Source organism: Myodes glareolus, chromosome 16, assembly GCF_982192425.1.
Source record: "Myodes glareolus chromosome 16, mMyoGla1.1, whole genome shotgun sequence".
In the NCBI taxonomy this organism is placed as follows: Eukaryota; Metazoa; Chordata; class Mammalia; order Rodentia; family Cricetidae; genus Myodes; species Myodes glareolus.
Genome location: NC_142041.1, coordinates 13751036 through 13774747, shown reverse-complemented (window position 1 = coordinate 13774747; position 23712 = coordinate 13751036). Strand labels below are relative to the sequence as shown.

The 23712-nt window shown below is 38.6% G+C and overlaps 1 protein-coding gene across 1 annotated transcript in view; it reads left to right on the top strand.

The window, feature by feature from the left end:
- Positions 1-23712, top strand: part of Rp1 (RP1 axonemal microtubule associated) — a 212031-nt gene that overhangs the window by 122286 nt on the left and 66033 nt on the right. Inside the window, exon 16 of the mRNA XM_085677053.2 lies at positions 14215-14392. Coding sequence (XP_085533179.2) covers positions 14215-14392 — 178 coding nt within the window. The remainder of the gene's footprint in view (positions 1-14214; positions 14393-23712) is intronic.

Genomic DNA, 23712 nt, shown 5'->3' with positions numbered 1-23712 from the left:
TGTGATTATTTTAAGATTTTTTATGATTCCTTTTTAAGATATAATAAAGTGAGTGATCCTTTCTTATTAACTAGAAAATGCAGCCTGCCAGAACTGGCTAAGAAAAATACCTTGCTTGCTTATGCAGTTAATCTATGATAAGTTGCTTGGACATGAATGTGTGTGGGTTCTTGGACATAATTTGTTTTTCTCCTGTAATATGTAAAGATTTAATCATGCAAGTAAGGGATGTGGAAAACATGATGTTTTCTACTTGTAATCATTGTAGTCATTCACTTAAAAATTAAAATGTAACCACATTGTAATTTTAAACTGCTTGAAAGATTTTGCTTGGGTATATAAGCTGTGAGTGAGAAACTAAGACAACTCTGAAGGGGTACACAGGAATAGAGGTAAGAAAAAAATAAAGTGGAGATGGGAGAGGGAGGATTGAAAGACCCTAAAGGTTTATGAGTGTGTCTTCTACTGTTTTGTTGACCCTAGAGAGTTAAGTTTTGTCCCACTCTCTGGCCCCAGAGAATTAAGTTTTACTCCCTCAGATAGAACAGTCAAATTGAGTGATTGAGTGATTAGTTCCCTGACTCCATGGCTCCCCCTCAATTCCTGAGCTGCTAAAGGTGGGTCCTTACAGCGGTAGTGAAACTGGTGAGTGTGGGGACCTGGTAAGGACAGTTATTTAAATTCTTCTTGGAGTCCACGTGGAACGTTTCTTCATTCTGATTATATGAAAGCTTATCTGTCACTGAAGATCTTCAGAAGAACAGGGGAAATTTCAGAGTGGCTTTTCTAGGTTTTAATCCTTAGTTAAGGTTTGTATCAGGATGGTAGGCAGTTCCTCCTTATGTCTTGATGATTTGTTTGTTTAGACAGACTAGGAGAATTTTAATCATGACAACACTGTGAAGAAAAGATAAGAGATTCATTGACACCCCCTCCCCCCGCCAAGTCTATCTTCAGGACACTAATATGAACGTTAAGTTTGGAGGAGAAGGCTAGAGCTATGCATAATTACGCAGTGTTGGTCAGAGTATGATCTGGTTGACCATTGTCTCAGTTCTGGTGCGCAAAGGTTCTGTCACTGCTAGGGGGGCCAGTCTGGCTGGTATGAGATGATTATTCTAACCATCCTCCAGGGTACAGCCTCAGTTGCCCTCATTTGAGAACTGGTTTGATTTTGAGGCTCACCATGGCCATAATTGTCCTTAACTCATTCTTAGCAGCATGGGTCATTTTAGTAAGTGTCTCTCAAAAAGATGCTTATTGATCAGCCCTCTAATTCCTGGAACAGAAATAGCTGGCGGGTTGGGACAATGACGAGAATCCCTTAGAGAGCTTTCTGGGATCTGAACCAGGACGCTATCACAGTTGACAGTAAGATGTCCCATTAGTCTTACAACTGTACGTTCAGCCTTGAAAGGGGATGAGAGAAGTTAGGTAGCACCAGGGTTTTGGCAGACATCCTGAGCAAATAAAATGCTCATGTGTAGAATGAAGTCGATGGAAGGGCCCAAAGTAAAAGAAACAGATACAAAATGAAGATAAAATAGTTTCTCAGTGTTAGTTACAGTGACATGTTTTCTCAGCTCATACAATTGGGCATGATCCAGATCAGTTTTAGCCTAGCTTTTCACGGGGTTTGGACCCTTGGCTATGACTTCACACGAGCTGTCACAGAACACTGGGGCTGATGAGGATTCTCTCGGCCTACACATAGAAAGCCATTCTGAGCCTAGAAGGCCTGAGTCACTGACATGGATCCCTGTAGGCTATCCTCTGATAGTAATGCCACTAAACACATACTCTAGCATTGACTGTTGTAGCCTCTCCTTCTGCATTTTCTTTGCTAACATACAAAGAGAGGCTTATTGTTTTATTGTAACATACCCACAAATTGTTATATTTTCATAGTCTCCTCTGTCCCCCTCTGTTCTTCTCTTGTTGGACCCTCTATCCCTGCAGAGTTCTCATCTTCTACTTTCAAAACACATAAGTTCTAGTCCCATTTTTTAATCCACCTTTATTACTTTTGTTTACCTCTCTTAGTCCCCTTTCTATTTTCTTATCACACACACACACATGCATGCACATGTACATTTAAATCTACATTCCAAATGTGAGGGAAAACACGCATCCTTTTCTGACTCTGGTTCATTTTGTTTGTCCTAATCATATCTACTTCCATTCCTTTCCATGTGAATGTCACTATTTCATTTTTCTTTATGGCCAAATAAAATTTCATATTTGTCTGTATCTGTGCTATGTCTCTCCGCCTGTGGTAGACATTTACGCTGGTTCCATGATCTTGTGACTAGTGTAAAAAATAAATGAGATGTGTGAGTATCTCTGTGGTGTGCTTAGAATTACTTTGGTGATTTTACAGAGAAGGGTCCCTCTGGAAAGTCATCGCGTTTTAAAGCAGAATTTAATAGTTTTTCTCATCATGAAACGGTAACAATTTAATTTGATTCTTAAATTTAATTGAAATTTAATTACACCACTTTCCTCTCCCTTCAGGTCCTGTCATACCTCCCTCTTCCTCTCAAATCCATGGCCCCTTTGTCTTTAATCATTATTATATATAAATTTAAATTATATTACATATATAAATTTAAATTAAATTTGAAATGCAAGCTGCTGAGTCATTTTATTTATTTATTTCTTTATTTATAGAAATTTCCACTTCCTCCCCTCCTCCCAATACCCTCCCACTCCCCCCACTCCCTCTCCTCCTCCCTCTCCAGTCCTAAGAGCAGTCAGGTTTTCCTGTCCTGTGGGAAGTTGAAATTCCTCCCTTCTCCCTCCAGGTCTAGGAAGGTGAGCATCCAAACAGACTAGGATCCCAAAAAGCCAGTACATGCTGACAAAACAAGTCCCAGTGCCATTATCAATGGCTTCTCAGTCAGCCCCCGTGTCAGCCACATTCAGAGAATCCGGTTTGATCACATGCTCGTTCAGTCCCAGTCCAGCTGGCCTTGGTGAGCTCTCATTTGATCAGTCCCCTTGTATTAGTGGGTGAACGCACCCCTCGCTGTCCTGACTTTCTTGTTCATGTTCTCCCTCCTTCTGCTCCTCATTTGGACCTTGGGGGCTCAGTCCAGTGCTCCCATGTGAGTCTCTGTCTCTATCTCCATCCATCGTCGGATGAAGGTTCCCTCTGATCCTGACTTCCTTGGTCATGTTCTCCCTCCTTCTGCTTCTCATTTGGACCTAGGGAGTTAAGTCCAGTGTTCCAGTGTGGGCCTCTGTCTCTATCTCCAGCATTTGTTCAACTATGTTCATAGCAGCACTATTTGTAATAGCCAGAAACTGGAAACAACCTAGGTGCCCCTCAATAGAAGAATGGTTAAAGAAGGTGTGGAACATATACACATTAGAGTTTTACTCAGCGGTAAAATACAAAGACATCTTGAATTTTGCATGCAAATGGATGGAAATAGAAAACGCTTTACTGAGTGAGGTAACCCAGACCCAACAAGAGGAATATGGTATGTACTCACTCATAAGTGGATTCTAGCCATAATTAAAGGTCTTTGAGCCTATAATTCGTGATCCTAGAGAAGCTAAATAAGAAGGTAAACCTGAAGAAAGTCATATAGTTATCCTCCTGGATATTGGAAGTAGACAAGATTGCCAGGCAAATTTTGGGTGCATGGGGGGCGGGGGATGGAAGTAAGGGGAGATGGCTAGAGAGAAGGGAGAAGGGGGGTATTGGGGATAGCTTGGTGGAATGGGATGGGGGAGAGGAAGGATGGATATGGGAGCAGGAAAGTATATATCTCAACTAAGGGAGCCATTTTAGGGTTTGCAAGAGACTTGATTCCAGAGGGGTTCCCAGGTCCAAGGAGAGGTCCCCAGATTGTTCCCTGGGCAGCAGAGGAGAGGGTGCTTGAACTGGCCTTGGTCCAAAACCATACTGATGAATATTTTGCATATCACCATAGAACCTTCATCTGGCGATGGATGGAGATAGAGACAGAGACACACACTGGAACACTGCTGAGTCATTTTAATGCTGCTCGAATGTGTCTGGTTTGAGGCCTCGCCACTTGTCATTGGATAGCCAGTCAAGAGACTCGTCCCTGGAGAAGGCTAATTCTCCTGCTGTCAGCAGTCCTTCATTGTCTGTAGCTCTTCATCTAGGGGTGAGAGTTTGCGAGAGTTCCCACATCCTCATCAACTAGTGTAATCATTGTTTAGGTCTTGTTCAAGCAACAGTGTTGTTGAGATTTCCTGAGTGAAACCTCTCTCTCATCTCTGGAAGACACAGCCTTTCAGGAGCCCTCATGAATCCTTCTGCCCCTCTTCAGTGAGCTTTAGGTGTAGTTGTATACATATCGATTGGGCCTGGGCACATCATAGACAATTTTTTTCTTTTTCTGCATTTTGATCAGTATGATCAGTAGTGGCTTTCTGTAATGGTCTCTGTCCATGCAAAAAAAGAATAGAGTGCAGTTTGGAACTGTATATTTTTTTAGAAGTTTTAGTGGCTTGTTCCCTAAGATTCATGACCCCATTAGCCACATTGCTGTGGTTCAGAGGAGTCACGGCTGGATGGGACTATTGACTGCTTTCTTTTCTTGGCAGCTTACTTACTCCAGCACTTTTTATTTTTTGTTTTCAAAACAGATTTTTTTTTTGTAGCTTTGGATCCTTTCTTGGAACTAGGTCCTGTATACCAGGCTGGCCTCGAACTCACAAAGATCTGCCTGCCTCTGCCTCCCGAGTGCTGAGTTTAAAGGCGTGTGCCACCAGCACCCGGCTCTAGCACTTTTTCACATCCTCAGAGAGGATGCTTTTTTTGGTCAGATTCAGTTCAAACCGTTCGAATTCTATGTCCAAAATACTTGGTGCCTTGAGCAATCAAGCTGTACCTTCAACTTCTGGGGAGCAACCACATGCAACAGCACCAGCTTATTTTGTTTCTAGAGTTAAAAAGTATCTGACTACTTCCCTTGAGCATTTTCTGCATGTTATAATATATTTAATAACTGGGCTTGGTTATGTGACTTGACGTTCTTCATGGAATGTTTTGTCAGTGGGTTTCTGTAGCTAAGATGCCGTGTTCCTTTCCCCCTGGGATGTTTAATGTGTAACAGTGAAGAGCATCATTTCTCTCCTTGTATCTGACAGGCATCATTAGACTTTTTCTGGAATGGCACAGCATTTGAAAACAATGAGAACATTGCCATAATTACTGTAGTTTGTGTATATTTAGAGATGGAGGTAAAGTATGTTTACTGTCTCCAAGGGGCAATAAATGTGCTTTGAGGTAAATAGTAATGCATGCTCATATCACTACGCCTTAAAAGCCCAAGAGTGCCTGGTGCTGACTGTTGATTCACAAATTGCTTACTGTAATAAATTGAATTGAACCAAAGCACGCCTGGCTCCAACGTTCTTGCCAGCCATACATCTGAGAACATTTCTTATAGGTAAACATATCTTTAAACCAAATGATGTTGATTCTGTTACAAATGTTCCTATTTCTGTCACCAGAAAATGTTTATTCTGTAGGAGTAAATCACTTTAATAGGTTTTGATGTAGTAGAGATTAGATTCATAGCAAACAACACGCAGTTCACTGGGGACAGTTTAAGAAGAAACAGCCTCAGAACAGCATGGGTTGAGCTCACTGTCTCACTAGGAATGAATGCAAATAAAAAGAGCTGTCGGAGTAGAACGCAAACAAGATTAGGGTTCCAATGTGCTAAGTTGGTACAGGCAATATCTTGCACTGTCAGGATGCTGGTGAAGATAACAGTTCAGTTTGAAGAAACTAAAACTATTCTATCATTGATGATTTATCTATTTTTTTTCTCTTCAGTCAAAAGATACTTGAAATAATAAAAACTTAAGGGTAACTCATGTCTATAAGAAGTTGAAATCGTATGCATGCACACTTGAGTGTGCGCACACACACATACTTTGTCTAAGTGAGTTATGATTAAGTTAGACCAGTGGAGTACAAAGTATAAAACCTAATCAGAGTTTTACTTGGTTTTAGGAAAGTACTTACGATAATATTTTACCTAGTCAAACATTTTAAAAGAAATCCATTTAATAAAGTCATATTTGTATATAGCCATATGCAACATAAAATACGTCAGTTAACTTTTGTATCAAGTGTCTTCACATTTAATGCTACTATAGACCACAGGCTACATACTAGTTTTTCAATATAAGCAGAGGACCTTGAAGACAGCAACAATGATTTTATTATCAGGATCACACAGATTTGCTGAAGGAATATCACATCAAGCGATTCATATTGGAAGAGAAGGCTGATTGGAACATTAGTGATATTGAATGTACAGAATCTACATTAATAGAATGAAAAAGACATAGTAGCTTTATTTATTAAAATACCCCAAATTCAGAAGCCCTGACACTGGTAGGTGCTCAACAAATACTGAATGAAAGGGAAGTTAAAAATGTCACTTTGGATGAAGTCACTAGGACTTTTTCTTTACTAAATAACCCTAAGAACATAGTCATAGATGCATGGCAAAATCAGTGGCTTCATGTAGTCTGTATTGTTATCATTAGGAGGTTACACAACAACCTTTTGTAGATAGAATGAACATACTTCCTGTTATTTACATCTGAATTCTTTAATCAGTTAATATTGGGTTAGAGGTAAAGCAGAGTTGTTTGTTTTTAAGGAAAAGGGACTGAAGGAAACTATGATGTTTTAAAATTTAGTGATATTAAATTTAATTCCAAGATTTTCATGTGAAGGATAGAAATTGCATTCCTTGAGGTGCTGCTAAAAAATACGTATGCAACCATAATCTAGAGAAAATAGAAAACCCGAAATCCCATTATTATTCAACTGTTTATTTAAAGGCTTGAAGAGAGGATTGATTTGGACAGTAGTTAGGAGAAGTTTCCTGGATGGTGAATTTTAGAGAGAATAATCCCACTTTTCATTATCACAGGGGAGAGAAAAAGGCCTTACTCAAACCAATTACACTGCTACAACAGAGATTCTTAACAGTGCGAACAAACAGCCGAGCCTTGTGGGGAGGAAGAGGTAGCCTGTTTGCAGAGCTGGTATATGAAGTGAGGCACGCCTTTCCCTTGTTGAATTAGGCTAATTGATAACAGGCAGTTAGGCTCCGGTGTGAAAAGGGCAACACTACAAGGTGGTGCACGTGTTGATGCTGGCGGGGAAGAGACGTCTCTGGTAAAGGTTCTTTAAATTGTGCGAGTCAAGGGCAACTTTCCGAGCCCTTCAGTACAATGTGACATCAATATTCAGCAGGAAAGCTGTGCTGTGTTTGAGAGCAAAATAAAGCCTATAAATTTAGTATTTATGCAGAGATTGGGTTTATTTACAGAAGGCCTAAGGTTTAGAAGAATGATGAGGTAATAAAAACAAACATAGCTTGACTGAAATCTACATTGTATGTAAGTACACGAATAGTCTGAGGACATGTTTGCTGTTTAGTTGAGCTGTTTAATTTTTTTCCCTCTAAAATAGTATATTTTGTAAAATAGTATCTTGGTTCCTCTTCCCAGTTCAACGATTAATCTCTTATAGGTCAGTAATAAAGTGACGCTTACCCACATGTTTATTTACCTTATTAGTTTGTCTGATTGGAAATTTCACTTCTTCCTTTGTTATCTAGATGCAAAACTTGAAAAAAGTTTATAAAGTCAAAGACTGCTATCACAGGATTCTGTTTTGCAGATCAATGCTAGTTTCCGGTATTAATGATTTGGTTTGCCTCTACACAGACCAGTGGTATATACTTGAATAAGTTTCTCATTACCGTAATTAAATACAGGAAGAAAATGGCTTTATAAATGGTTTCTTAGCACGTAGCATTGGAGGAGACATAGGCCTCTTGCCACTGCAAGACTCTATTGTAAATATTGAGAGCACATATTAAGTGGAAATGACATCCTGAAACAGGAGCTCAGAGGTATTCAGGGGTTAGGCTCATTCATTAAAATGCTCAGTGGTTTTAAAATCCTTTCAGATGGAAGACTAACCTGATAATTTCACACGAGTCTCTCTCTGTTAAGGGTTTACGATCTTGTAGATTTTGTGCTGAAGTACAAGTTCTCAGCACACAAACCTTTGAGGACACACACAACTCACATGAAAACACAGTGTTTAACTTCAGAGTGTAATATACATGTCTAAACAATCACAACTAGCATGCACAAATAAAAGAAATGTGATATTTTATATTTTTTGGGTCTGGGTTATATTTTTAAGGATGATTGTTTCCAGCTTCATCTGTTCACCAGCAAATTTTATAATTTTATTTTTACCAGCTGAGCAATACTTTGTTGTATAAATGTACATTTTCATTATCCATTCATCAGTTAGTGAGCATCTGGGTTGTTTCCACTTCCTGCTTTTGTGCCTAGAGTAGAGAAGAGCACGGATGACTAAGTATCTCTAGGGTAGGATGTAGAGTCCCTTGTATACACACACACACACACACACACACACACACACACATATATGACGATCATGTGGCAGATCTATTTTAAGGCTTTTGAGGAACTGCCATGTCTTGTTTCTCAGTGGCTGCAAAAGTTTTCACTCCTACCAGCAAGGGATGAATGTTCCTCTTCTGCATCTTCACCAGCATCTGCTGCCATTGGTTTTATTGATCTTGGCTTTTCTAAGTAGGGTAGGTTGAAAATTCAAAGTAATGTATATTTCCCTGGTAGCTAAGCATGTTGAACATTTGAAAAAGTGTTTCTCAGCTATGTGTATTTTACCCCTTGAGAACTTTGTATTTAGTTCTACATCCCATTTTATTTTTTCTGTTCAGTTTTTTGGAGTTCTTTATATATCGTAAATACTAGCCCTCTGTCAGCTATATAATTGGTAAATATTTTTCCCATTCTATAGGCTGCCTCTTTGCTTTGTTAGTATACTTTGCTCTGCAGAAGTTTTTACTAGCTTCATGAGGTCTCATTTATTAATTATTGGTCTTAAGGCCGTTACTTAAGCATCAGGTAGGTGTGTTTTATTTAGATATTCACAGAGGCTAGGTAAGCTAGTAAGCAACTGGAGGAAGATGAGATCTATCAAGGAAGGGGGAATAAAATAAACAGTTTTAATGGGATAGAGGAGAAATTAGAAAAGGGAGAGTAGATGGGGTGGAAGATGTGAGGTTAGCACCGGAGAGGGGATAGAAAGAGGAAAACTAACAATGCAGGCCTTTTGAAAAACCACATAAAACCTACTATTGTAGAAGCTTCCTCACACACACACACACACACACACACACACACACACACGAAAGGAGTTTAAATTGATTTACCATATAATGGGAGAGACATTATATAATGTTCGGAGATTCCAAACAGATACCGTATAAACTGATTTCTAGGTTTTTGCAGAACCTAGTAATTTTGTTCCAGTTTGTAACCCTAGCACTGGGAGTACGTTTTCCTTGCTCCTTCATTAGTATCTTCTATTATTTCTTATTAATAGTTGTCAGAATTGTGGGGCAAGTTCTAGTTGGGGCAAGATGAAATACCAAATAAAATTCTGAGTATCAAAGATGGGTTACATCTTTCAAGATGTTGGACAATGGGTCTTATAGCCCACCCAAACATTCCAGGCTATTTTCAGTGCTATTGGCTACCCTCTACAAATTTGAGGTAAGATCCTATTGTTGAAGACGATACATACTTATGTCATCAAAGATAGAGAAATTGACTTGGTACTCAACTAGAAGCTTCATCTTCACTGGACTAGTGTTCGTGGTGATGGAAGGTACATTACACATTATTAGATGAGAAAGGCAGTTATCAGTCTTACCAACTATAAAACCTGTGAGTTACAGTAGTGGTATGCCTATAACATACAACCACTAGTACAATAATGACACCTATGTTATGAGAGTAATCAACCACACTTTGCTTGTTGTTTTAAATTGTATTTATGGGCTGATCTATAAGATAAAATCCATTTCTGACACTGTTATTGATATTAAAAACCTGAGAGTAAATAGGTCAAGAGCCTTTGGGGGAAACATTATTATTCTTATGAATGAACACAGCAATAAAATGATTCCTAAAGATAAACTGCTATACCCATAGATCAGTGCATCTCTTAACTCTCATAAGAGAAGCTTTTTCTTGGAGTAGATGACAATGAACACAGAGACCCACAGTGAAAAAAGTTCAGTGAATGAGAGACTTTGGAGCACTCAGTACAAAATGGGGTGTTGTTATCAAATACCTCCCATAAAGGATAGAGGATCCATATGAAAGATGAGGTGGAGAGATTTTAAGAGCCAGAGGTGGTGGATCAGAAAACAGCATTTCACAAACACAGTATGGCTGATGCACATAATAAAGTCACAGAGACTGTGATAGCATGAACAAGGTCTGCACTATTCCAAGCCAGAAAATGTCCCAACATAGAGAAGGAGAGGTTGGCACAAAGGCCCATCCTTAACCAAGAAGTTGTTTGAGAATGCTAGCTTCTGAGAGAGGGAAGAAAATAATTTTCACTAATAGAGTGCAATAGGTATATCAATCACACCCTAGGGAATACTCCATGCTCAGGAAGAGTTTGCCAACACAAACTATTCCATACTTTGTTTTTTTTTAAGACAGAGAAATAATATGAATTAAGGTGGCAAAGGAGGATGGGGAGAATCTGAGAGGAGGTAGTGAAGGGGAAACGAATATGATCAAAATTTATAGTATGAAATTCTCAAACACAAAAACATAAGAAACAGAACAAACCCAGTACTTACTGGTGGAGAAATATCAGAGGTATATAGAAACTAATTGGAAAAGCCCACAATGGCCAAATGTGAAACAATTCATGTAGCAAATAATAATAATACAAGTGATTATAACCCTAAATCTGAAAGAAATTTTCATGAGTAAATGGGTGTCAAAACTTTTGTGTAGAAGAATTCTGAGTAAATTGTGTAAGCCATTGCATGCTCTGAATATGAAGTGTTTCCCACGAGCTCACGTATTTGAATTTGCTACCCAGATGCCAGTGCAGTTTGGGAAAGTTATGGAATCTTTAGAAGATGGTGCCTTGCTGAAGAAAATATGTCACTGGGGGTGGCTTTGAGATTTTACAATCTGGCCCCTTTTCCTGTCCTCCTTCTCCTGAGTGTAGATTCAGTGAGAGCAATCATCTCCCTGTTCCTGCTACCATGCCCTTGTTGCCTGTGTCCATGTCTTCACCAAAGCCACAATAAACCCATTCTCCTTTAGTTTTTCTTAGGTTGGAACATTTTACTGTAGCAAGATAGAAGAAACTTGCATAGGTGGTCTGGCTCCAAGGAGATGCAGCAAAATCCCCTACATCTCATTCCCAGACTTAGCATAACAATTTTCTTCTTTTGTGAACAGTATGCAAATTTGACAGTGGAAAACCCTTATGGTGGAGAAGTTGGTTAGATGCCTCCTCTGTAGTCTTCCTATATTCTGTATGTCCTATAATCATGAGAAAAACAGATACATTTTAAAAGTGAGCATCCCACCAAAACATTGACCAGTATTTCTGAAAATTCCAAGGTTGTCAGAAACAAGGGAAGTCTGATAAACTTACTGCCAAATGGAACCCATGGAGACATGAAGGCTGATGGGGTATACAGGATGGTATTTTGTAGTAGGAATGGGCACTGGGCTGACATAAAAGAATTACCTCTATAGTATCAGTTAATAATGCTTCAATGATGACTCATTCATTGTAATAAGCATAAATAAGATGGTGACGGCTGCAGAAAGGTGGGATTGATGTACCATCTTTCTGAGTTTTTTGAAAATTTAAGGTTCTTTAAAAAAGTCAAGTACATTAAAAAGAAATATTAAATAAAAGAGTAGCCTAAGGCTCCATACTGGAGAAAAAGAGAAGGAATGAGGTTCTTTAGACCGTTATTTAAAAACTACAAAATAATGCATAACTGGGTAAATGCTAAAACTTCTTTTGGAGACGTAAAAGAAATGTGTTAAAGAGCTAGCTCTAAAGACCTTTGCAACATATTCATAAACCTTCTGTGACTTCCATGGTGTAATGTAAGAAAGAGGAAGGCCACTTCTTTGTCCTAGCTACCTGGCTAGCTTAGCCCTGAAATAACCACACAGAAGTTGTACTAATGAAACCACTACATGGCCCCTTAGCTCTAACTTCTCATTGGCTAACTCTTACATATTAATTTAACCCATTTTTATTAATCTGTGTAGCCCCATGAGGTCGTGGCCTACCAGCAAAGTCTCAGCATGTCTATCTCCAGTGGCAGGTCTATGCCATCTTCTTCTGACTCTGCTCTCTTCCTCCCAGCATTCCATTTAATTTTCCCCACCTACCTAAGTTCTGCCTTATCAAGGGCCCAAAGCAGTTTCTTTATTAACCAATGAAAGCAACACAAAGATAGAAGGACCTCCTACACCAGTGTAAGATAAGGCCTGAACTCCAGTGTGGTGTATAAGCTGAGTTGACTTCTACAATTCCATTGCCCCTTGCCATGTACTCATAACAAAAGCTTGTTCAGTGACATTTGCCAAAACTTTCCTAAACCCACACTCAGCCCACCCTCCCCAATTCATTTAGTCTTAGTTAACACTACTTCTCCTGGATGACTTATTTCATTCCAAATTCAGTGTCATTCTTTTGCATTTTTCAAGTCCCAGGAACTTGTTTCTACTCCATTACATTTCACGCTATTCTTATCTTTCTTTGTGGTGGTTTTTGGTGCTTGACCATGGACAAGCCAAGCAAAACCAGAAGAAAGTAGACATTTATTAATTTATATTTGTAAGACATAGACAGATACTTGTTTCTTACTGACAGCAACCTAACATTTGAACTAAGATGAGTTTAGAATCTTCTATTATAAATAAAATAATTGCTAAAAGAAAGTAATTAAATCTCACAAAACTCATTTTCTAGAACTCTTAAATCTTACAACATATTTTTCAAAGCTCCAAATAGTGAAATGTTTTCTAATATTATGAATACCTTAAAAGGCAGAGACAATATTAGTTGTTACTAGTAGGCTTCTAATCTTGACTCTTTTTTTTTGTTTTGAGACAGTGTTTCTCTCTGTAGATTTGCCTGTCCTGGAATTCACTATGTAGACCAGGCTGCCCTCAAACTCACAGAGGTCCACCTGTCTCTGCCTTCCAATTCTGGGATTAAAGGTGTACACTATCAGAGCCTGACTTGAATGTTTTACTGACATTCTTTAAATACTTTGTGCCTACTTAAAAATTCAACCTTGAAATTGTAGTCACCTGTGAAATTAGCACATGGTTTCCACTGTGAATGACCATGTGATCAAAGTAGCCCCTTTTCTGTTCTTTAGAGCACTGTCACATCACATATTTGGTAACTTTTGGTGACAGTACCATAAGATAGTAATGGAGCTATCACATGCCTCTTACCTAGTGATATATTTATAATGTCATAATGTGACATTATTTGTGTCTGTGGTGATAGTAGTCTAAACAAGACTGTGCTGCCAGTTGCATAAAAGTATATTCAATAATAATGGTACACAGAACTTGGTAATGATGATAAACTATTGTGATGGTGTGTGTTTACTTACCATGTACAACTACATTAGAGTGTATTTCTTCTTACATCTGAAAGTTTGCTATAAAAACAGTATGATATGTCTTAAAGTAAAATATAACAGCCTCATACATGCTTCCCCCATCTCCATTACTCCCTGAATTGTCTCTTAGTGATACAAGTTATTGCAGTATTTCCTCTCACGCCTTGTTGGATCTCATTGATAACCATGGCCATAGAAGCAATAGGCTGTACAATATACATATCACACACACACACATTTGTATAAAAGAATTCTGGGACATTCTAACAATGATTAATGAACTACAGATGCGTTTATTAGAATGTATCCTTGCCATGAAGCAATGTATGACTTTATTTTTAAAGGATTAAATAGATATTGTAACATTCTGTGTTCATTTTTTTTGTCAATCAGAAACCCTGAAACGAATACTATGCAGTAACCTCTCTTTAGGCAGAGTTCCTCAGTAATTGGAGTCCTTTGTTCCTAACCCTGTACGTTTTCTTTGGCCATTGTATGGTCTCTGTTTCTAGAACCTTTGAAAAAAGTTTTAAAAGGCTCTAGATTTAAGTAGATGGCTTGAAAAGGAAGGAAAGTATTCTTGAGAATGAGGAGTTTCCAGTTCTGTCCAGTGTTTATTCACATTTGTGAAATAATGTCATATTGACTGCAGGGCACTGGAGATACGGATTGTCATTTTAAAATCAAGAGGAACCTTGAAAACGCATCTGTAAGTCTGGAATCCCTGAAGAATCCAGGACTGTTTGTTGGACTTCAACCAGATGGACAGGCCAAACCAGTCATTTACACTAAAGATGAGAATGTTTGCTTCTACCCACGTGTCATCCAGTGTATGTTCACTTCAAGTTGTTTGACTTTATGATGGTCTGTATAGAATGGCTGAAATTTTCTTTGCAGTTTTAATAAGAAAATACCCATCCTTAGATTGCTTATTTATAAAAATGCTAAAAGTGGTGTGAGAAAGACAACGAAGACTGTTCCCCTCAAGTGTTCAAGTAATTAGTATAAAGTACAGAGTTTTGGCTGTCTTGAGGCCCTTCATAAACATAAATTGTGTGTGCACATAGTTGTAGCTATGTCAAGCTGACACAGAACCAGCCAGCGCAATTAATTCTGTGTCAACTTGATAGTCAAGCATATTGCTCTTAAGCTATAACCTCTCCCTTCTTGTTCATTCCCAAGATCACACATTACTATCAATATCATAGTATAAAATGCCCCAACTTTTAAAAGGCCCACAGTCTTTAAAAATTAAAACATCTCAAAGTTCAAAGTCTCTTTAAAATATCCAAAGTCTCTTTCAAAATTCGGTTTCTGTTAAAACTTGAAAATCTATTCAAAAGTTCAACATCTCTCAACTGTGGAAGAATCCTACAAAGAAAAAGGTTAAATATTCTCTAATTCTGAGAGGGAAGCACCAGGACACATTCACAATCATATCAAAGAAAAACCAAACTTCCAACAGTGTAAATAACTCATTGTTCAATACCTGGGTTTCACTCTAGATTTCCTGGGCTCCTCCAAAGGATCTGGGTCGCTTCTTGGTTTCGACTATTTGCAGCACACACACTTTAACTTCTAGGCTTAGGCTGTGTCCACTCCATAGTTTCTGCTGTTCTTGGCAGTTCCATGGTGGTGACATATTCAAAAAGCTGGCATCTCTACTACAGTTGGGCTTCACTTTCACTAATGGCCTTCAACCCTGCCACACAGTTCCAAGTCTCAGCTGCTCTCCATGACCCTCTTGAGCCATAAAAGTCAGCACCACTTGTGTGACTCTTAGACCACTAATGTCTGCTGCTAGCATGAAGTACAACATTGGCTGACTCTGGGACACAGCCTCAGTGTGTTCACTCTGAGAAAACATGTTCCAGAAGCTTTCACCTCAATGATGTTAGTTTCCTCCTCTTCCTCCTTCTCCTCCTTCTTCTTCTGATTTTACTATTATGTATATAACATTCTGTTTCCATATATGCCTGAATACCAGAAGAGGGTACCAGAATTGAACTCAGGACCTCTGGAAGACCAGCCAGTGGCTCTTAACCTTTGAGCTATTTCTCCAGTCCCTGCTGGTCTCGTCTTAATTGCTGTTCATTTCTTAGCTCCAGCAAACCAGCATCAATTGTCCCAGCACAAACAAGGTATTACTGTAGTGGTTCTGATATTTTGTTAATTACAGCCCATTTTTCAAGCCCAAATGACTAGATTCTTAATTCAAGGTATGCAATAGCTCCAATAGAGTCTTCAAGAAACCCTCCCGCTTCCCTCAGAACTTCACAAACCAGGTGTCTACCATCTGCATTCCCTTCAGTATTCTTATCTTTCAGCCTCCCACAGAACAGTACAGCAAACTTTAAACACCCTGTGGCTTTTTTCTGCATTTTGAAAATTCATTTTAAATTCATTTTACATTCCTACCATAGTTCTCCCTCCCACCTCTCCTCCCATCCTCCTCCTCACATTTTCCCCCAGCCCACCCCCAACCACTCCTCCCAAAGGGTAAGGCCTCCCCTGGAGAGTCAACAAAGCCTGGGAGCTCAAGACTGGTGCTTGGCTACGGATCTCTACATCTGGTTCCATCGGTTACTGCATGAAGGCTCTGTGATGACAGTTGGGGTAGTCACCAATCTGATTACAGGGGAAGGTCAGTTCAGGTGCCTTCTCCACTATTGCTAGGATTCTTAGCTGGGGTTATTCTTGAGGATTCCTGGAAATTTCCCTAGCACCAGCTTTCTTCCTAACCCCATAATGGCTCCCTCTATCACGCTATCTCTTTCACTTCTCCCTCACTCCATCTGTCTCTCAACATCACCATTCCATTCTTTCCTATTCTTGCTCCCCATCTCCCCTCTATCACCCCCATCCCTCCCAGTTTACTCAGGAGATCTCATCTAATCCCCCCCCAGGGCAATCCATGCATCCCTCTCAGGGTCCCCCTTGCTACCTAGCTTCTCTAGAGCTGTGGACCGCCCTTTGCTTTATGTCTAGTATCTACTTAGGAGTGAGTACACGCCAGCAGGGCTCATGAAAGTTACAGCAGGTGATAACTAGGGTTCAGCTATCAACAATCAATAAATGTCACCTCCTTTCAGTTTCAGGAGGTGACATTTATTGATTGTTGTCCTCAGTGTCCATGGTGTCATATTATATTTAGGAAGTAGTTTCCTGTGTCCATATGTTCAAGGCTACTTCCCACTTTCTCTTCTGTCAGTGTACCTGGATATATGTTGAGGTCTTTGATCCACTTGGGCTTTAGTTTTGTGCCTAAGGATAGATATGGTTCTATATTCAATCTTCTACATGTTATATGAGCACCATTTGTTGAAGATGCTTTCTTTTTTCAGTTGTATATTTTTAATTTATTTGTCAAAAATAAGATGTTCGTTGCTGTGGATTAATGTCAGGGCTTCAGTTAAATTCCATTGACCTATACATCTGTTTTTATGCTAATACCAATAGCATAATTGGTATTATGCTAATACCAATAGGAATTTAATTCCTATAATTCTATAATAGAGTTTGAAGTCAGGGATGTTATGACTCTAGAAATTCCTTTATTGTACAGAGTTATTTTTAGCTATTCTGGTTTTTGTTATTGTTGTTGCTTTTCCATATGAAGTTGAATATTGTTCTTTAAAGGTCTGTGAAGACTTGTGTTGCTATTTTGATGGGAATTGCATTGAATCTGAAGATTGCTTTTGGTAAGATTGTCATTTTTATGTAGTTGATTCTACCTAACCAAGAACATGGGAGATCTTTCTATTTACTGATACCTTCTCCGGTTTCTTTCTTCAAAGACTTAAAATTCCTGTCAAACAGGTCTTTCACTTATTTGGTTAGAGTTACCCCAAGATGTCTTGTATTTGTGGCTATTTTAAAGGGTGTTTTTTCTCTGATTTCTTTCTTGACCAGTTTATCATTTGTATATAGGAGGATTATTGATTTTGTTAGGTTAATCTTGTACTCTGCCATATTACTAAAGGTATTTATCAGTTGTAAGAGTTCTCTAGTAGAATTTTTGTGGTCACTTATATGTGCACTATCATACCATCTGCAAATAGCAGAAGTTTGCCTCTTCTTTTCCAATTTGTATCCCTTTAATCTCCTTTTGTTTTCTTATCACTCTAGTTGGAACTTATGTTACTACATTGAACAGATAGGGAGAGAGTGGACAGCCTTGTCTTGTTCCTGATTTTAGTGGAATCATTTGGAGTTTCTCTTCATTTAATTTGATGTTGGCTGTCAGCTTGCTATAAATTGCCTTTATTATGTTTATGAATGTTTCTTGTATCCCTGATCTCTCCAAAATCTTTATCACAAAAGGATGGTTAATTTTGTCAAAGATTTTTTTTCAGCATTTAATGAGATGGTCAGGTTTTTTTTCTTTCTGTTTATTCATATGGTAGATAGCAGTGATAGATTTTTGTATGTTGAACATTCCCTGCATCCCTGAAATGAAGCCTACTTGATCATGGTGGATTTTTTTTGAAATGTCTTTTTAATTTCTGTTTGCCTGTATTTTATTAAGTAATTTTGCATCAAAGTTCATGAGTGAGATTGATCTGTATTTCTCTTTTTTGATGCATCTTTGTGTGTTCTGAATAATGGTAGCCCCATAAAAGGAGTTTGGCAATATTCCTTCTGTTTCTATTGTGCGTAGCAATTTGAGGAGTATTGGTATCAGCTCTTTTTTGAAATTTTGATAGAATTTTGTACTGAAGCCATCTGGTCCCAAGCTTGTTTTTGGTTAGGAGACGTTTAATGAACTGTTTTTCTTCCCTTAGAGGTTATAGGTCTATTTAAATTGTTCACTCAATTTTGTTTTAATTTTGTTATGTGGTACCTATCAAGAAAGATGTCCTTTCTTTTAAATTTTATAGTTGTGCATTATGCAAGTTTTTGAAGTAATGATTGTAATGATTTTCTAAATTTCCTCAGGGTCTGTTGTTATGTCCCCCATTCATTTCTATTTTTGTTAATTTGAATAGTCTCTCTCTCTCTCTCTCTCTCTCTCTCTCTCTCTCTCTCTCTCTCTCTCTGCCTTTTGATTAGTTTGGATGAATGTTTGTCTATCTTGTTGATTTTCTTGAAGAACCAACTCTTTGGTTCATTGATTCTTTGCATTGCTCCTTTTGTTTCTATTTTATTGATTTCAGCCCTCAATTTGATTATTTCCTGGCATTTATTCCTCCTAGGTGAGTTTCTTTCTTTATGTTCTAATTGCTTTCAGGTGTGCTGTTAAATCAGTAGTGTGACATTTCCCTGACTTCTTTATGTAGGCATTTAATGCTATGAACGTTCCTCTTACTACCACTTTCTTAGTACCCCACAAGTTTGGTATGTTTTCCATTCATCCAATCATTTCCATTGAATTTTAGGAAGTCTTTAAGTTCTCTGTTTATTTTTTCTTGACCCAATGGCGATTAAGTGGAATATTATTCAGGTTCCATGAGTTTGCAGTCTTTCCATAATTTTTGTTGTTGAATTCTAACTTTAAGCTATGGCGATTCAATAAGATACAGGGGTTTTGGTATCTATTGAGATTTACTTCGTAACTGAGTATGTGGTCAGTTTTAGAGAAGGTTCCATGAGCTGCTGAGAAGAAGGTATTTTTTACATCCTTGGGTGGGATGTTCTATAGATGTCTATTAAGTCCATTTAAGTCAAAACATCTGTTAGTTCTCCCATTTCTCTGTTAATTTTCTCTCTGATAGAGTAATGGGGTGTTGAAGTATTCCACTATTTATGTTTGGGACTTGATGTGTGATTTAAGCTTTAGTAATGTGTCTTTTACATATGTGGGTGCTCTCTTATTTGGGACATAAATGTATAGAATTGAGGCTTCATCTTGATGGATTTTTCCTGTGATGAGTATGAAGTGTCCTTCTCCATCTCTTTTTACTGACTTCATTTTGAAGTCTATTTTTTAGATATTAGGATAGATATACCAGCTTTCTTTGTAAGTCCATTTTATGGGAAAGTCTTCTGTCAACCCTTTACTCTGAGGTAATGTCTGTCTTTGAAATTGTATGCAGCAGAAGGATGGGTCCTGTTGTCATAACAATTCTGTCAGTCTGTGTTGTTTTATGGGTGAATTGAGTCCATTGATATTAAGGGATGTTAATGACCAGTAACTGTTAATTCCTGTTATTTGTGTGCATTTCTCTTCTTTGGAATTTTTATTGTGGGTTGATCTCTTTCCTGTGTTGGAGTTTTCTTGGGTTGGAGTTTTCCTACTAGTGCTTTTTGTAGGGCTAGATTTCTGGGTAGGTATTGTTTAAATCTAGCATTGTTGTGGAATGTCTTGTTTTCTCCATCTATGATAACTGAAAATTTTGATGGGCATAGTAGCCTGGGCTGATATCTGTGATCTCCTAGTGTTTGTAGAATGTCTATTCCAGATGTTCTGACTTTCAGAGTTTCCATTGAGCAGCTGAATATTATTTTGATGGGTCTGCCTTTATGTTAGTTGTCATTTTTCCTGAATAGCTCATAATATTCTTTCTTTATTCTGTATATTTTGTGTTTTGATTAGTATGTGGTGAGGGGACTTTTTTGGACTCCAGTCTATTTGGTGGCCTGTAAGCTTCTTGTGTTTTCATAGGCATTTCCTTCTTTAGGTTGGAAAATTTTTTCTCCATGATTTTGTTGAATATATTTCTGTACCTTTGAGCTGGTATTCTTCTCCACCTTCTATTCCTATTATTCTTAGGTTTGGTTTTTACAATGGTGTCCCAGATTTCCTGAATGTTTTGTGTTATGACTTTGTTGACATCAATATTTTCTTTGACTATGAAATCTGTTTCCTCTATCGTATCTTCAATGCTTGAAATTCTTTCTTCTACTCTTACAATTTGTTATTTATACTTACATCTGTAGTTCTTGTTTATTTATTCAGATTTTACATTTCCAAGATTCTCTCAGTTTGTGTTTTCTTTGTTGCCTCTACTTCAATTTTCAAGTGTTGAATCGTTTCCTTCGCCTGTTTCACTGAGTTTTTTTTCTTGATTTTCTTAAGAGATTTATTGATTTCTTCTATTTTTTTTGGTTTGTCCTATTTTTGATTTTCTCTTTTATTGATTTCCTCTTTACAGGTCTCTTCTATTATCTTCATAAAATTATTTTTAAGCTTGTCCTTTTTTTTTTTTTGCTTCTTCTCCAGTGGGATGTTCAGGTCTTGCTGTTGTGGAACCACTAAGTTCTAGTGGTGCCATACTGCTCTTTAGAATGTTGAATATATTCTTGCACTGGCATCTACCTTTTCCTCCAATCAGTGCAGGCAGTGCCTCTGCCTATGGTGGGGAGGGAGCTACTGATGCTCTGGATCTGATTGGTGCAAGTGGTGTCTGTAGCTCAGGGAGCCTCTGAGGTCACAGAGGATGGGTGGATTTGGAAGGGTTCAGTGGGACTTGTAGATTACGGCGGCGTCTGAGAAGGGGATGGTGATGGAGCATCCTGTCCATAGGAGCTTTGCCTGTTGACTGGCTAGTGAGGCTGAGATGGGTGGTGGGAAGGAGAAGGGGTTTGCCCAGGGGCCTAGGACCTAGAGCCTAGGCTGTCCAGGTAGGAGGTCAGTCACTCACCTCATGGTCCAATTGGTGCAGGTAGTGTCTGTTCCCAGTGGCTATTCTAGCCCAACATTTCAAAGTTCTTCCACAATTGACCTCAAACCATGTGATCAGTTCTATTACAGCAATACACAGTGATTCTGCTACCAATTTCTGTCTTAATTAGAGTTACTCCTGCTGTAATGTAACACCATGACCAAAAGCATCTTGGGGAGAAAAGGGTTTATTTCACTCACGATCCATATGATCTCTCTCTCTCTCTCTCTCTCTCTCTCTCTCTCTCTCTCATCAGTTTATCCTCAAAAACTGAGCAGGAGCTGGTAGAGCAGGAATGTGGAGGTGGAAGTTTATACAGAGGCCATGGAGGAGTGCTGCTTCCTAGTTTGCTCAGCCTGCTTTCTTATAGAACTCAGTACCCCCACCCGAACCCACTTACAGATTGACTCCACCTTCCACATCAATCACTAATTAAGAAAATACTCTACAGACTTGCCGTCATATAGCCAGATCTTCTAGAGCCATTTTCTCAACTGATGTTCCCTCCTCTTAGCGGGCTCTGCCTTGTATCAAGTTGACATAAAACTAGGCAGCATGGTGCATATGGAATATTTTGCTTTAAAGATTATTTCTCTGTAATCTAAGAGAGGCTAAAGTTCTTGGAATGCTTAGCTTATAGCTAGTAATTTTTAAATTTTCCATTTTTAAAGAAACAGTGCAGGATACAGATTATTAAGGTAAAGATAAATGGGATTTGGTTTTAAAATAAAATGCAGGAGAAAGGAGTTTGAGAATAAGAAATAAGTGGAGATATTCTTGAAGAGTTTCTCATGCATCTGAGTTCAGGTTTTTTACAAATTAAGGATTTGAGAACTTTGTTTAAATAATTTAAGTTTGATGCATACTGACTTGAGCAAAGAGACCCATGCAGTAGCAATACTGCATTTTAAGATTGTCTCAAAGGTGTTATCTGCTTCTTTCTAAATCTTGCCTAGTGTTGTTTCATGATTTTTGATTCAACCAAATTCTAGCTCTTTTAAGTCAATATGAATTTTATATGAATTTTAATTCTATTTCTTTTTAGAGTGTACTTATTTTTCTCTTAAACGTTTGTGTGTTTCAGGGTGCATGTATGTGAGTGTGTGTGTGTTTATGTGTGTGTTTGTGTGCCTGTGTGTGTTCATGTATGCATAATATCTTACAGAAGGTGGTTTAGAGCAAGAATATAGCTTGATTTCATGTCAGTATATCAGTATATCCACGGCCATTTATCTGACCTATATTTATCTGCATCGACTCCATTTAAACTTTTAGTTTCTGTTTTTAAGATCTTATAAATTGTTAGAGTAGTAAAACGACGAGTGGCTCCACCCTGTGTTTCACATAGGCTGTTACCGAGTGACCCCCCCACTCAGCCAAATGGGTTTGCAATCTGCCTCTGGAGCTCTGCAGGGCGGCAAACGACTGGAGAACACACAGAAGCTGGCAGGGTGGAGTGGAACAGTGAGGAAGAGCTAGCAGGAGCCAGCAAGCTTCTGGACAAAAGGGCATGAAAGGGCAGATAAGGAAGAAACAGAGAAGAAAAGATGAGAAAGAACAGATAAAGATAACCTCAAAAAATAAAAAATAATTATAAAAATAAATAGGAGAGGAAAAGAAGGCTGACTTGCCGAGAAATGAGAGATCTAAGAGATCACACTTATAGACAAAAAATAAAAACACTGTACAAACTCTCTAATGTGTTCTGTTATAGACCATGGGCATTTTGCGTTTCCTTCCCTGTTTATAGGGGCAACTTTTTATTTTATTAAGGGCAAAATCCAGAGACACTGCCTCAAAGATCTTTTCATAGCACCTTAAATAATGAGCATCCTGAGGTGCACGGAAGCATTGGTGTTTCCTCACATGCAGTTCCTGGTACTGCTTTCTGGGGCTTCTGAGAGGGAAATTCCAGTGACAGGGAAGTGCATGTTTGCGTTTAGCATGAACACCTCTTGGCTCCTCTAGCCAATGTGTGGGACTCCTATCTGGGAAAACAAAGAATGAGACTGAATAACGAGCAACTGTGACTGCTCTCAGAGACTCGTTTTTGAATCTTAACAGACACAGACCATTCCAGAGAAAGAAAACACAAAGCTTGGTTCATGTGTGCAGGGTGCTCTTTGCCAAGCGGGAGCCACCATGAGAGTCCTATGCGATGAGAAATTTATCCGTAGCCCACTAGTTTTCTAGGAATTGCTGAGTTACATGTCAGACCAGGAAAACAAAGGAGTGGGCACTCCTCTGAAACTTACCACGCCACTCCTTTTATCTCCTGCTCTGGCATTAGCTGGCTTCTTTAGATACTGATTATTTACAGCCAGCACTTGGCCCTGTCCCATGGCATCTGCAGATGCAGCATAGTGCTTGGTTCAAAGTAGGTAAATTGGGTGTCTGTGTTGAATCAGAAAATGTTGTAACATTCACCCAGTGGCATATCATTCCCGAGTTTTATTTTTATGTGGTAGCATATGCGCCAAGTTAAACATCTCAGATTCTGCTGTGTCATATGTACATTAAGAATAGTAACATTATACTGTGGTAAG